The 13,121-nt window shown below is 39.4% G+C and overlaps 1 protein-coding gene across 1 annotated transcript in view; it reads right to left on the bottom strand.

The window, feature by feature from the left end:
* The window catches only part of Dally (division abnormally delayed protein), a 48,595-nt gene that overhangs the window by 15,123 nt on the left and 20,351 nt on the right, over positions 1–13,121 (bottom strand). Inside the window, exon 5 of the mRNA XM_083032402.1 lies at positions 6,600–6,904. Coding sequence (XP_082888528.1) covers positions 6,600–6,904 — 305 coding nt within the window. The remainder of the gene's footprint in view (positions 1–6,599; positions 6,905–13,121) is intronic.

Consider the following 13,121-nt stretch of genomic DNA (forward strand, 5'->3'; position numbering starts at 1 on the left):
GCAAACGAAATAGTAGTTTCAAAGAATACAAATTCAATCAAGATAAGAGTGTCGTATTAACGTAGAGTGTCTTCGTTTTAGAATCGCCTTAACTAAGCTTATTTCATGTAAGAGGAGGTGCTTTCGTTTAATTGAGCGGACGAACAACAAGAAGTTCGCTCGATTATCGCGGCTGTTCGTTGATCACATTGAAGCGCTAAACTAAAGCAACTAAATTAATCGCGGCTAGTCTTCTCTTAATGGCCGGATACAGCGCGTTCTCACGATTGTTAGAAGATAGTAGTACGTCCGATCATCGAGAGAATTACAATTTGGCAGAAACGAAGGCTCGGAGTGTCACAAATAAGATAAAAAAATTATTTATATAAAAAAAATTTAAAGATTATTAATTATTTGTAATTAATTTTTTTTTCATATTATATATAAATTAATTAAACATTATTACTTATATAAAAAAAGTAATTAATTTTTATATATAAATAGTAACCTTTAATTAATTTATCCAAATAGTTGCGGTAGAAAATAAAAAGGGATTATTTATTCTTTTTCAAAATTTACGGTGTACTTTTATATATAAAATTTAACTGTAAAACTTGAAATTATATATAAAAATCTTGTTTTTCCATTCAACGTAAAATTTCCAATGCAAATCGCGCACAGTTTATCGTCGAAATCGGATCTTCGACTTACTTCTGAAAGAGGAGCATTTTTCATCTACGTCCTTGCGACAAATGGACCGATGCAGGCTTCTCTATGAATGATTCTGCTATTCGTGCACGTTGCACGGTATATAGAACATTGATATTCCAGCGGATGCTATCTCTCCCGAGTCTTGGCGCGATATATACCGGCGTCATCCGTTGGCACGTTGCGTTATTGCATTATTTATAACATATATCGTCCGCGCAATTCGTTCTCATTCCCGACGATGTATCGGATAAACATATGCTAATATATCACCCGTGGTGTCCGACGTCAACCGAGCGTGTCGATGAAGCTGCAACTAAATTAGAAGTACACGATCGTGCACGTCGATGACGCACCACGTGCGCATTTCTTGCAAAGTTCCTCTCTTATAAAAAAAAAAGTTGACTTCACACAATAAAAATAAATTATGACGAAAAATCGCGCGCGCGTGATCATTAAAATTTCATACGAAATTTTCATCTCTTTTCAGGTATTAAAAATAATTTCGTTAATAACTCTTCGCTCAATTAACGTACAAGGTTGCAATATTTTACAATTCGCAAATGGAAAAAAATGAAAAATGTTTCGTGAAAAAAAATCAACATAAAACTTCTCTTAACTAATGGATTAGCAGCCTCTTTGACTACTCTGGGAAATAAAAGGACAATCTTAAGTACCGTTTCGCGTCTCCGATTTAATTATAAAGTTTAATCGCGAAGCGCGTGTCTTTTCTCTTTCACGGGGATGATATTACTTGACTTTTTGTCCCGTAATTCGCATAATACACGGTCCAATTAATCCCATTCCGATTCCGAGGCGCTCGCTTGTTTGTCAGAGCTCGATCTTTCCCATATATTAGCGGCACACACAGGATGACAGAGAAACGGAGATCGATGAATATGCGCGTGAGCGCTCGGCGCATCGTCATCCTGCGGAGGAGACGAGGTGTCGGGGTGATTCGCGATGTTGGATGTGTTCGTCGTCGATGATCCAGTCATCGTCGGGGAACTCGCTTTCCGAAGCGACTACGTGATCGCCGGTGGCCGGCCATACGTCGCGAAGCTAAGCCGAGTTAGGCGAGGCGAGGTGAGACGAGGCGAGACGAGGCGATCTCTTTCCGGTCGTATCGGGCACAGACGATATACGGTTTCACAGCTCGCGATTCAGATATCAGGTTCCGCGGTTCATCACGTCGATCGAATCGACGCGAAGCGCGTGGGACGCCCCTCTGATATGCCTCTCTCTCTCTCTCTCTCTCTCTCTCTCTCTCTCTCTCTCTCTCTCGTGAAACGCGAACGGGAATTAATCGGATTAAACGTTCCTATATGCGTTTAATTTAACGCACGCGTTAACAGTTCGTCGCAGGTATTTTAACGATGACATATCGACATTATCGACATCATTGGCAATTATCGGGCGTCGTTTGAAAATGAACGCGATATTATTCGCGAAATGAATAAAAATGAATGAAGAGTCCCACTTCGCGATGAATCTGTCTTTTTTAAAGGAAAGCTGTTATACGTTCAATCGCTTTGAGAGTCCCTTAAACGCCTATCCTTTAATTGTCCCGCGCGAAATCAAGGCTAACGAGGACTAATCTCGCGTGATGCGGCGAAATGTGACTATCGTTGGAGCGATCAACTCTCGGACGACGGGCATCTCGTCAAGAGTGGCCAGCAAAGCGGCGAGAAATAGCAGGGCGGATGATCTTGCGACATCGTGACCTCGTGGCTGAGATGTTTGGCTGCGTCGTCGTCGTTCGTTCGTTCGTTCAGTCGACGCATCGCGAACACAAGCGTATTATAAATGAATGTGTGCGCGCATATTATCCGTGTATCCCTATGGGTACATGTATGTGTGCGCACTCACACGAGTGCCGTCAGGTACCCGGCGACGTTGCGGCGCCCGTTTGCTCTCGTTGCCAGACTCTTTGGCGGCTTGGCGTCCTACAGGCTACGCCGCCGTTTCCTCCCCGTCATTCCCTCGTCTTCCCCTCGACCTCCACCCCGCGTCAACAACCTCCTTGTCGTTCTCTTCCTCTTTAGCATCGATCTCTTTCTCTTGCGCGAGTGCTTCCACCGTTCTCTCTTTCCCTTTTGCGTATATCGTTTCCAATGACATCGTCTTCGCGAAGTGATGTAGAGTTTTTGAGAGGAAACGACCGAGTTTTCTTTATATTTTTTTTCTTCAAACTTTCTCACCCCCTTTCCCGCCTTTCTTTCTCACTGTTTTAAAGTTTTTCTAGATGATGAATGTTTGTTATAGATACGTCGCGTTACAAAGATGATTCTTCTTCGATTAAGATATTTTGCTCCGAATTATACTTTGCGTGACATTTTTTGTTTGATTGAAAAATTAAAATTATATTTTTCTGTTGCTACCCCCATTCATCACTCTCTTACGTAAATCTATTGTACACTTTTCAACGATGATTTCACAAATAGCGTGTATTTATTTAAATCACCGTTGCAACGTATCTGTGACGATCGTCGGAGAGAGTCCAATTAAAATTTGTTATTACATCTCAATTAATTTAATTCATACCCGTCAATGTGCTCAAAGTTAATGAAATTCGTCATTACGTAATACGCGAGAGAATAATTAATTCCTGAAAACTGGGCAGAGCCTAAATATTACGAGAGAGGCTTTTTCAATCAACCCCTCGTAGAATCAAATTACCCCCGGATTGGCGAGCTCGATCGAGGGAGAAAGAGAGAGACAGAGAGAGGCGGTTTCACTTTCCGCTCCGGATCGAATCGTGCGGAATCGCGACGGCTTCCCCGACGGATCGAATCTCATTTAGATTTCCACCGTGAGATACTATACTCTGTACGCCCCGCCTGAGGGAGACAGAGAGAGAGAGAGAGAGCTCTTCCGGTGGAAGCCGTGGCACGCGAACGGCGCGCGTGTATTTATAAGCTCGTGTGCGTCTGTGCATACCGAGCTCGAGCGCGGTGACCGCGCGGAACTTGGCGTCGTCAGCTCGAGTAAACCTGGATTTCGAGAGATTTAACAGTCGCGTCTGCCGAGAATACGTTATCGACGGTATCCTATCTTCCGCGAGAGAGAACGGCTGGCAGCTGCAGCTGCAGGGAGAAAATTGCATCCGCGCGTATATCTCTCTTTCTCGCGCGCTGATGTTTACACGAGGTCTTCTCGCATGGAATAGAGAGGCGAAGGGAAAAATTTTCCTCTTCGACGAGAGTCTGCCGAGAGGAAGAGGTGTCTCGTTTAACATTTTGTTTAAAAACTTCGCTTCCGCCGCGTGAAACGTCATTTCCGTGTGTAAGAGAGACGCCTCGCGGCAATTTACTCTTCGGAAGCTCTTCTCTTTTACGCTCTTGTTTATTCGGAAAAGTGTCACATTTAATTATACGTATTTTGTAAAATAATCTTTGCTAAATTGTGTGACATTCAAGCGATTTAAAACATTATTGAAGAGAGGACGCTCCAAGTTGACGAATTATTATTCTTTGGCAAAGATTTAAGAAATTTCCTTCAAGCGCGTTTCAATTGATATTGGACGTTCAATTATCTTTCGAATTATCTTCCGCGCGATCAGTTATATATTATATCACTGGAGCCAAGTCCCGGTTTCAATGCTATTCTCATTTCACGGTCGAGTAGCAGCATCTCGAACAATGGCTGATAAAGGCGGAAACGCCCCTCTTCTTCTCGAATCGCCACCATCAGCTGACTCCTCTCTATTCGTCGCCTGGATATAGATTTAATTAAGCAAGACGGACGCGTCTCGATTAGGTCGACGAGATCGGTCAAATGGCGAAGGAAACGCGGCCATAAATTCGAGAATCGATCGGTCGATCTAGACTCTAAGCAGGCTGTCACGAGAGATCCAGGAGGGAAGAACGGAAAAAGAGAGAGGGAACTCGGTGTGAGGGGCACTTTAAGACGAGGCCACCCGGCCTCGTTGATTAATAAGGGTGCGAGGGAACCTACCTTCGCGTTCCATTCTCCCGAATTGCTCCTCCGTCGTTCCTGCTTTCGCGTCACGATCGTTCCCACGCATTCCGCGGCGGCTCGGATTTTGACGGCGGTTTCTCGATTAACGAATCGCGCGCCCATTTATTCCCCATCGTTCATTCGGCCCCGCTTCTCTCTCTTATATTATTTTTATTATTATTTTTCTTTTATTGCAATAGCTCCCTACCTGACACGCGATAACGTCGAGCAATTGTTGGCGCAGCTATGCTTATTAATTAATAATTTAATTTAATTTTCTATTATAATTTGCTTTAATATGAGTATATTTGAAATATTTTTTATAATCAAAATTTATAATTAAATTTTTAATTAATTTATTTTAAAAATCTTGTTTATATTTAAATTGGAAAATAAACTCTAAAAAAGATTAATTTTTAATAATTCTTCTTAACCCAGGTAGAACATAAAACTCATAATGACGTCATGATGACATCATCATGATTTTATTTATCACTTAAAAGTTATCTGGACAAAAATGATTCAAAAATGATTTAAAGATGACAAAAGTAATCATTAGATTTAAATCCCCTTAATATAAAATAATTGCACATTATATGACTTTTAAAAAGTTTATGTTGCTTGAATAATTGTTAGAATATGTGTGAACAATAAATAAATAACTGTAATATATGTATAAAAATTTTTTCCAAAATCACTTTTAAATGACGTCATCATGATGTCATTATGAGTTTTATGTTCTACCTGGGATATGTATTAATATTTTGTATAAAAAAGTACATGTGTTCGTAAGAAGTGGAAGAAAAAATGAAAAGTTCTTTTACTCTACTTTTGATGTAAACGATGCAATCAATAAATTTTTTAAAATACACATAAAGAAATGACTCAATTATCTAAAGTTTATTCAAACTGTTTACTTTTTGTGATATTAAATAATTAACTTATATATGTGATCGATCCAATGCTACGTGCCAGTGTCGAGCCGACACTGGTTTCCGACATTGACCTGACATTTAAAAAAAAATATTTGTATATCCATTTCGAAATTTTATTACTTTTTTTAAACTGAATTTGTTTCTTAAGATAATTTTTGAAAAATTATATATTTGTGCTGGTTATGACATATGCAGATATAACACTTATATTAAATTAAAAAGTAGTCTACCACGTAAGGCAGTTGGTTCACGATCCCCAGAGGTCCCGAGTTCGAGTCCCACCAAGGTAAGTGTGTTTTTCAAATACGAGAAAACATTTAATCCATTATAAAACGCCTAATTTTCAGATAGAATCATTATATAAGTTGCATGTAGTTAAAAACAAGTTAAAAAATTTCGAAATGGATATATGAATATATCTTTTTTGGCCCAAGCCAAAATTTGTACGCCCATATTGGCCCAAGTTTGGAAAACAATAAGGGCCCTAGATAAAAGAGCGTGACATCTCGAGATTGGGCCAAGATGGGCGTCCTAACTCGGGCCTCAAATAAAGTTAGGAAACCTTTATAGGGCCCGGTTATAGCCTATATAAAATTTCCACACGGGATATGAAATCAAAAATAAGTCATCAAAACGTTGCTAAAAATGTATTAAATGAGATCATTATGATTTTTTCAAAATGACATTTTAGTGACGTCATAATGACGTCATTATGAGTTTTATGTTCTACCTGGGAAATTCATTATTTATATTTTATATAGGTATTGTTTTTCCCTCGATAAAATTATTATTGTCGAAAGAAAAAAGTAAGTTTGTATATCTATGCGAAAAATATCTCCAATTATAAATCAAAGTTAAATCTTATTAATTCTTGATACAATTTAACGCTTTCGCAAATTTGCGCAAGATCCTACGCGGAGCTTATATAAGCTCGAGCTATTAATCTCTCTCTGATCCTCTTAAAGGAGACAAATCTGGAGTAAAATTATATGAAAAAGAAATTGTGTGTGCACTCACTCTCCGATGCGTTCGCCGTTCCAGCAATGTTTGCGGGGATATTCCTCGCAGATCGTGTCTGCCATATTCGCGTAGAAGGAGCGGGACGTCTGGAAGCTCGCCATAAAGTTACCTATTTGCTTGTGCAAGCCCTCCAGCAGGTCGTCGTGCGCCCGAAACGTTAACGACGACGACAATGATGACAACGAGGACGCAGCTGCGTGCACCTCGCCGGATGACTCGGACAATTTCGCAGCTGCATTCGAGAACGCTGGGTTCTCCTCGTCGGCAGGCAGCAGTTCCGAACGACCGCACACCTTTCTCACCTGAAACACAGACATTCAACATCCCGGTTCAAAAATTTGTTACACATACCTAACGTAATTAAAATATTTCCGGAATAATTATATGTTATGTGAATATATTATAGTTATATATATATACATTTTTAAATTATATATATATATTTAATTAAAATATAAATTATATAATTATTTAATTATAATATAAATTATATAATTATTTATATATAAAAATAATTATATATATTAAATTATAAATTATATATAATTTAATGAACAATGTATTGTTATATACACATATATAATTTTATGAATAAAAAATATATAATTTAAATAAGCGAGAAGTATAGAATTTTGAAACATTAAAAACATGATTTTTTTCATATGAAAAAGAAATTTAATGATACAAATGACATTCTTTCATTTTAAGGAAAGATTCGAATTTAAAATGAAAAAAATTCAAGAACGAAGAACGAGGTCCGAGGCTGCACCTGCGGCTGCACGGAACATGTATAAAGACCGGCTCACGCACGACGTTGGAAAGTGTCGCCTGCGAAATGACTCGTTCCCGTTTTCGAACCGAGCAACGTCAATTTCTCGACGATTTAATAGGAGACGCGCCCTGACAGTTTTTACACTCGACCGCGTCACGGCACGTTTCGGCGCGTTCACGCGTTAATCAAGACATACACACTCATACATGATCGCGATCTTGAAGAGTGTCGTCGGAGAAACCACCGGTCTTTTTCTCGGACATTTTTCCGAAGCTATAGAGAAACACGTAAAAGTTTGCGCGACAGCTGACGATGATATTTTTCTACAGGGTCATTTTAAAATTTCGCAAGACTTTCCGGAAAAATAGTAACGCGCCAGTTTTTTTTATATATATAATGTAATGTCTGTCTGAGCTGTCCGGAGCAAACCCCGAAACGTGGCTTGCCAAAAGCGCAACTTTTCTCGTCTTCTTCTCCGCACGCCAACCTTGCGCACGTACATGTGTATGTATATATGTGTGTATGTACAATATGTACATATACGCGTGCACGAACCTGAGATAATCTAAGGTGCATTCACAACGATCACGTACAGGGACTGGCGATATTTCAAGCAGCTTGAGTTACAGATTGTAGATTGCTATTTGTGAATCACGTATGAACGATTGCGATCATGTGCGAAATTATCAAATCGTGTTTCTCAAAAGAGCAAGCGTAATTTCGTCGAAAAAAAAAAAAAGGATTTAAAGCTTGTGGTGCTCCAAAAGTTGAAACGCTTTGAAACATTGTCGAAAAGTTGAATTGCAAAGATAAGCTCGATGTGAAAAGTCTCTATTCTTTATCGAAAATATTTTTGCTGGAATCAAAAAATGTCTGTCCATTTTTGTTTCAAACATATATTATGAAATAATTTTCTGCGGGACAAAAATCTTTCAATTTTTTATTTCTTTTTTTAAGATTTGGTTAAAATATAAAAAACTTTTCTTGCAGTTTTATTTTACCTAATCACATCGCAATCTTTTATGAAAAATAAATGATCCTTTGTGAAAAAAACATGCATTCCTGACTGGATGAGGAATTGGCAAGGAATGTTTCGGACTCATAATGTCACTCATAATTTTAATCTAAATGCATTTTATGACACTTAAATGGGTTGTGAGAATTTCCTAGATAATTTGAAGTACAATTATTTCTTCTCATCTCTTATTATCATTATCAATTTCATCAATCTTACTAAGCACATAAGTCTTTTTTAATGAGTTTTAATTTTTTTACCGTCTCTTTCATTCATCATTAACAATATCATTAATCAGTATAGAGTAAATACGTGATTTTTTTTCAACAGATCCAAGTCTCTTTACTATAGGTACCCCTTTATCAATTTCATGTCACTCAATGTAACACGTAATTCATCGACTTTAGCAGTGTTTCAATTTCTTTCGCAGGACGCATAATGCTTTAACTAGAGAGTCAAGTTTCGTCAAGTTTATACGTTAGAAATTTTTCACTTTCATGGCGAAAGTTAGTCTAAGGCTAGTTTTGTAATGTTTCCCAAATTGCGCGAGTATAGATACAAAATGTGATCATCCCTCTCGTCTCTATCGTAATCGCGCGACTTCCAGAATTGCCTTTATCATTCTATCAGCCATGGCGCGCCGCGCACGTTTATACAATAGATATTAAAGTTATCGTTGACATCGCGGTTCCCGCGCCGCCTTTCTGTCCTAATTACTTTTTAACGGCCCATAAAAGGAGCCGGGCACCGACGCGAACGGCGGTCGGGCTCTTCGGGCTCTTCGAGGCGGCATAATCGTAAAACCGGCCGGTCGAGCGTAATTAAGACGGCACGCGTGGGCGTTCAAACGTCGCTCGCTCTCTCGTCTCGTCTTCTCGATATCTTATTTTTTTATTTTTCTCCCCTCTCCCCCGCCTCTCAGTCTTTCGAAAGAGAGAAAGAGAGAAGCGCGAATCTTCCTTCCCTCTTCTTCTTTCTCTTTCGAGAAAGAGAGAGAGAGAGAGAGAGAGAGAGAGAGAGAGGCGCGACTCTTCCCTCCTTTCCTCGATCTTCTCCCCACGAAACTACTCCCCGAACGAAGAAGACGAAATACCGAGGCGAGCTTAAAATGAGCTGCATATCCACCGAGAAAAGACTTTAATCAAGCACGATACACAGTCGCATTATGATTTGGTAAATTGTAATCTCTCGTATATTGTGTCTCCTATAAACGAATCGTATAAGTCATCGAAAATAATAATTATATGCTGATGTACAGTGAATGTGTGAATTACATTGCGTTTATTGCACCGATTGATCCTGTAAAGCCTTTTTAATGACTTTTTATTTTAAAAAAAAAATGAACATTTCTCAATGACATATTAATTTTATGAAAAAATGAGGCACCAATTGAGAATTCTATAGTGCACTGTGTAGATGATGCTTGTGCGTATTTGAAGTATAATCAGCGCTATGAATGACTTAAATGGTTAACTTTATGGTTTAACGGCTTCTCTTTTGCTTCTTTACTCTCATTAGGGAGGAAGGAAAAGATAAGGATATTATATTCTTCCTGGTAAAAACTTATTGAATAAACCGTGTGCCAATTATATAAGCAAGTATAAACAAAAATATATAAATTTCTACAATTACAGTGATCGAGTAAATATTTGTGTAAATTGTGTAGAAAAATAAAAATAAATAACAAGCGATAAGATCTTATTATTAATATATAAAAAAAGATACATCTACACGTTTCTCAAAACAAGAACCTTATGAAAATTCCATAGCGACTTCTCACGGACAAGATCATTGAAAATCCGTAAGAGAGAAAGACTTGCAGAAGAGAATCCCCCTGCGTACAAGAGAGAAACGCCCGTGATGTAATCTCCAGCGCTGTAATTCCATCGCGCGAGATATGACGTAACTGAGGAACAAGGATTACAAGGCAGATACAAACGACTCGATAAGTACGTATCGAAAAAAGAAAGAGAGAGAGAGAGAAAGAGATCCTCCGAATTGGAACCGGACGAACGAAACGAACGAACGAACGAACGAGAGATGACATTATCGGTGCGAATAAATCGCGCGCGGAATCTTATCGGGAGAATTTTTGCCCCCTCCCACAATCCTGCCTACACACAAAGCGTATTCGCTTCCCCGATCCGCGGGGACCCGGCATTTACCCTTGACCTGTTCTACGACAAGTGGCGACAATGAGTTCCGCTTCTCACTCGTGGGACAAACGAGGCGGATTAGAAGATTAGGATGTTATCGCTTAACGCTCGCCCGCTCGCTCGCACGCATCGAATAATATATCACGGCGATCTCGAAGAGGCGCCTGTGCGAGGAATAATAACCGCTGGCCTCTCCCGAGCTAGGAGAGAGCCGGGAGCTCGAAATTTATAACACGCGAAAAGATAGAGCTACCATATTCTGCATTTTAGAATATCTGCCATCGAAATCTACCGTGGGAATCGAATAAACTTGAAGAAACGGCGTGAAAGAGAGAGGAATCATATTATTAATGCATTAGAACAGACAAGAGCGGAATAAATGAAGAATATATTTCGAAATTCCGAGGTCTTGGCTATGCTCTCCCAGAAATGTCATTCAAAATTAAATTTGTTTCATTCAGAGAGACGCGATGAGATGAAAGTAGAGCGTTCTGGTTTCGGAAGAAAGGAAATATCTCCCGATCCGATGATACATCGATCCTTTCACCGCGTGTATTCGGCGACGAGGGTGGTAATTGAGGGTGGTATCGAGATATCGCGCCGTCGATATCCATGTCAGCGATAAACTGTATCGATAACCGAAGGGGAAACCCATCGAGGAATGAACGAACGCGGATGAGAGAAGTGCGCTCGAACATGCCCGTGAAACCGAGCTCGATGAAGCCACAAGGAGATCTCGGATAAGAGAAGCGAGGCCTCCTTTCGCAAAGATAGCAACCCAGGGTAATTGATATACAGTGTGTGCGTATGCGATTCAAATAAAATGCGACAACTATTTCGAGAGAGGAATTTCGCTCATAAAAACATATGATTCTCTGGTCAATTTGAAGACGATTTTTCCTCAGCAAAAATTTCGAGGGAGGTCATCATTTTTTTTGCCATCATGTATCGTTATAACTAACTTTAAACCTTAAATTAAAATTCTGTTGAAGTCGACATAAAATTAACTAAAGAATGTAGTTTTGTTAATATTTTAACTCCGCAAAGTTTAGTTTACGAGAAGCCTTTCTTTTTCAATCATTTATAATTTGAAAATTATTGGTGCCTCGACATTTTCACTGATTGTGAAGTAAAATCGTCTCCAAATTAGCCAGACAATTTGATGGTGTGCTCCATATATGTTTTTTCAGTTACACTCTGTACCTTTTTTTTATTTTATCAATTTGAATAAAATATCTCGCTAAGACAATTATAATCTTATTATTTCTCTCCAAAAAGTGAGAGATTTTAAATCGATCGAGGAAACTGTTTATTCATAAATTGAGATGTTTGATTAAGGGTTCCTCGAAGACATCGTGCTCGACTATAGATCGAAATTGAGATTTCCTAGATTGACTAACGCGACGTGGGTAATAATACTCCTTCCTCGTGAAGAGAGAACGCGGGCTCGCGCTCAACCGCTGATGAATAATAACGCATCCACCTACTACGAGAGACAATACTGATTCCAAGGATCCTCGACTCGCACACGTACATTCTATATGTCGTATAATACATCTCTCTTTCTCTCTCTCTTGTATGTGCGCGCGAAGAATATAAAGTGCTATACCTATTTTGTACCTTCCAGAACGCGGCGGCCAACATCGAGTGGACGCATCAGACATCGCCTATGCGTCTCTCCTCGATGTCTCGATGCGATATGGGTGATATGCGACCATCGAATCATCTTTATATCGCAGAAGTTATCGATATTTCGCGGTTTCTTCAGAAACAATTTGCAAAAAAAAAAAAATAATTGCTCTCTTCCTCGTTTATTATTTTACTACTGCGTCGACGTCGTGTGATAATAAAAAAAAATATAAGCGCAATATTTGCGAGACGTGAACTCGAAATAACTTTCTTATCTGACGTATACGACTTATCGAATCTATCACCTCGGTTGATATAATTATCCGACGAGAGAGTTCTTCGGGCACGAACACGCGACAGATTCCACGAGCAGTTGGTCGAGACGAGCAGGGGACGACGAGGACGAGGACGAGGACAACGACGACGATAGGGTGATCGCTTGGCGGCTCAAAGTTCAACCAATTTAGCCGCGGTGACGTCAGAAGCGCGTGTTCACAGTTCGATTCAAGCTCGCGATTAAAGAAAGAATCGTAACCGCTCTGTCGTCGTCTGCGGCGGAGATCGCAGATAATCGGCCAAGATATTCAGCCCAAGTCGCCTCGCGAATTTGGGGATGCACGAAGGGGGTGGGTCGGTGGCTGAGCGAAGAAATCGAGCGGTAAACTCGCGTTTAGCGATTCCCAAGGAATCGATTAGCATTAAATATTCTCTCTCCTTCTTTCTCTCTCTCAGGGGAAGGATCTACAATCTATAAATATGTAAAAATCTATAGATGTAAGTAAAAAGTATAAAAATACAAGTTTTCAGCCATGCGATTGATAAGAGTTAAATTTATCGCGAGATAGATTTAAATAGGATTTAAATTTCATCCTGCAGCTGATCCTGCAGCTTCTATCCCTAATAATAAAAATCTCTGATAATATTTAAAAAATAATAAGATGGAATTA

The sequence above is a fragment of the Prenolepis imparis genome, unplaced genomic scaffold (assembly GCF_030444845.1).
Source record: "Prenolepis imparis isolate NDT839.2.m4 unplaced genomic scaffold, iyPreImpa1.0 SCAF_2, whole genome shotgun sequence".
NCBI classification, from domain to species: Eukaryota; Metazoa; Arthropoda; class Insecta; order Hymenoptera; family Formicidae; genus Prenolepis; species Prenolepis imparis.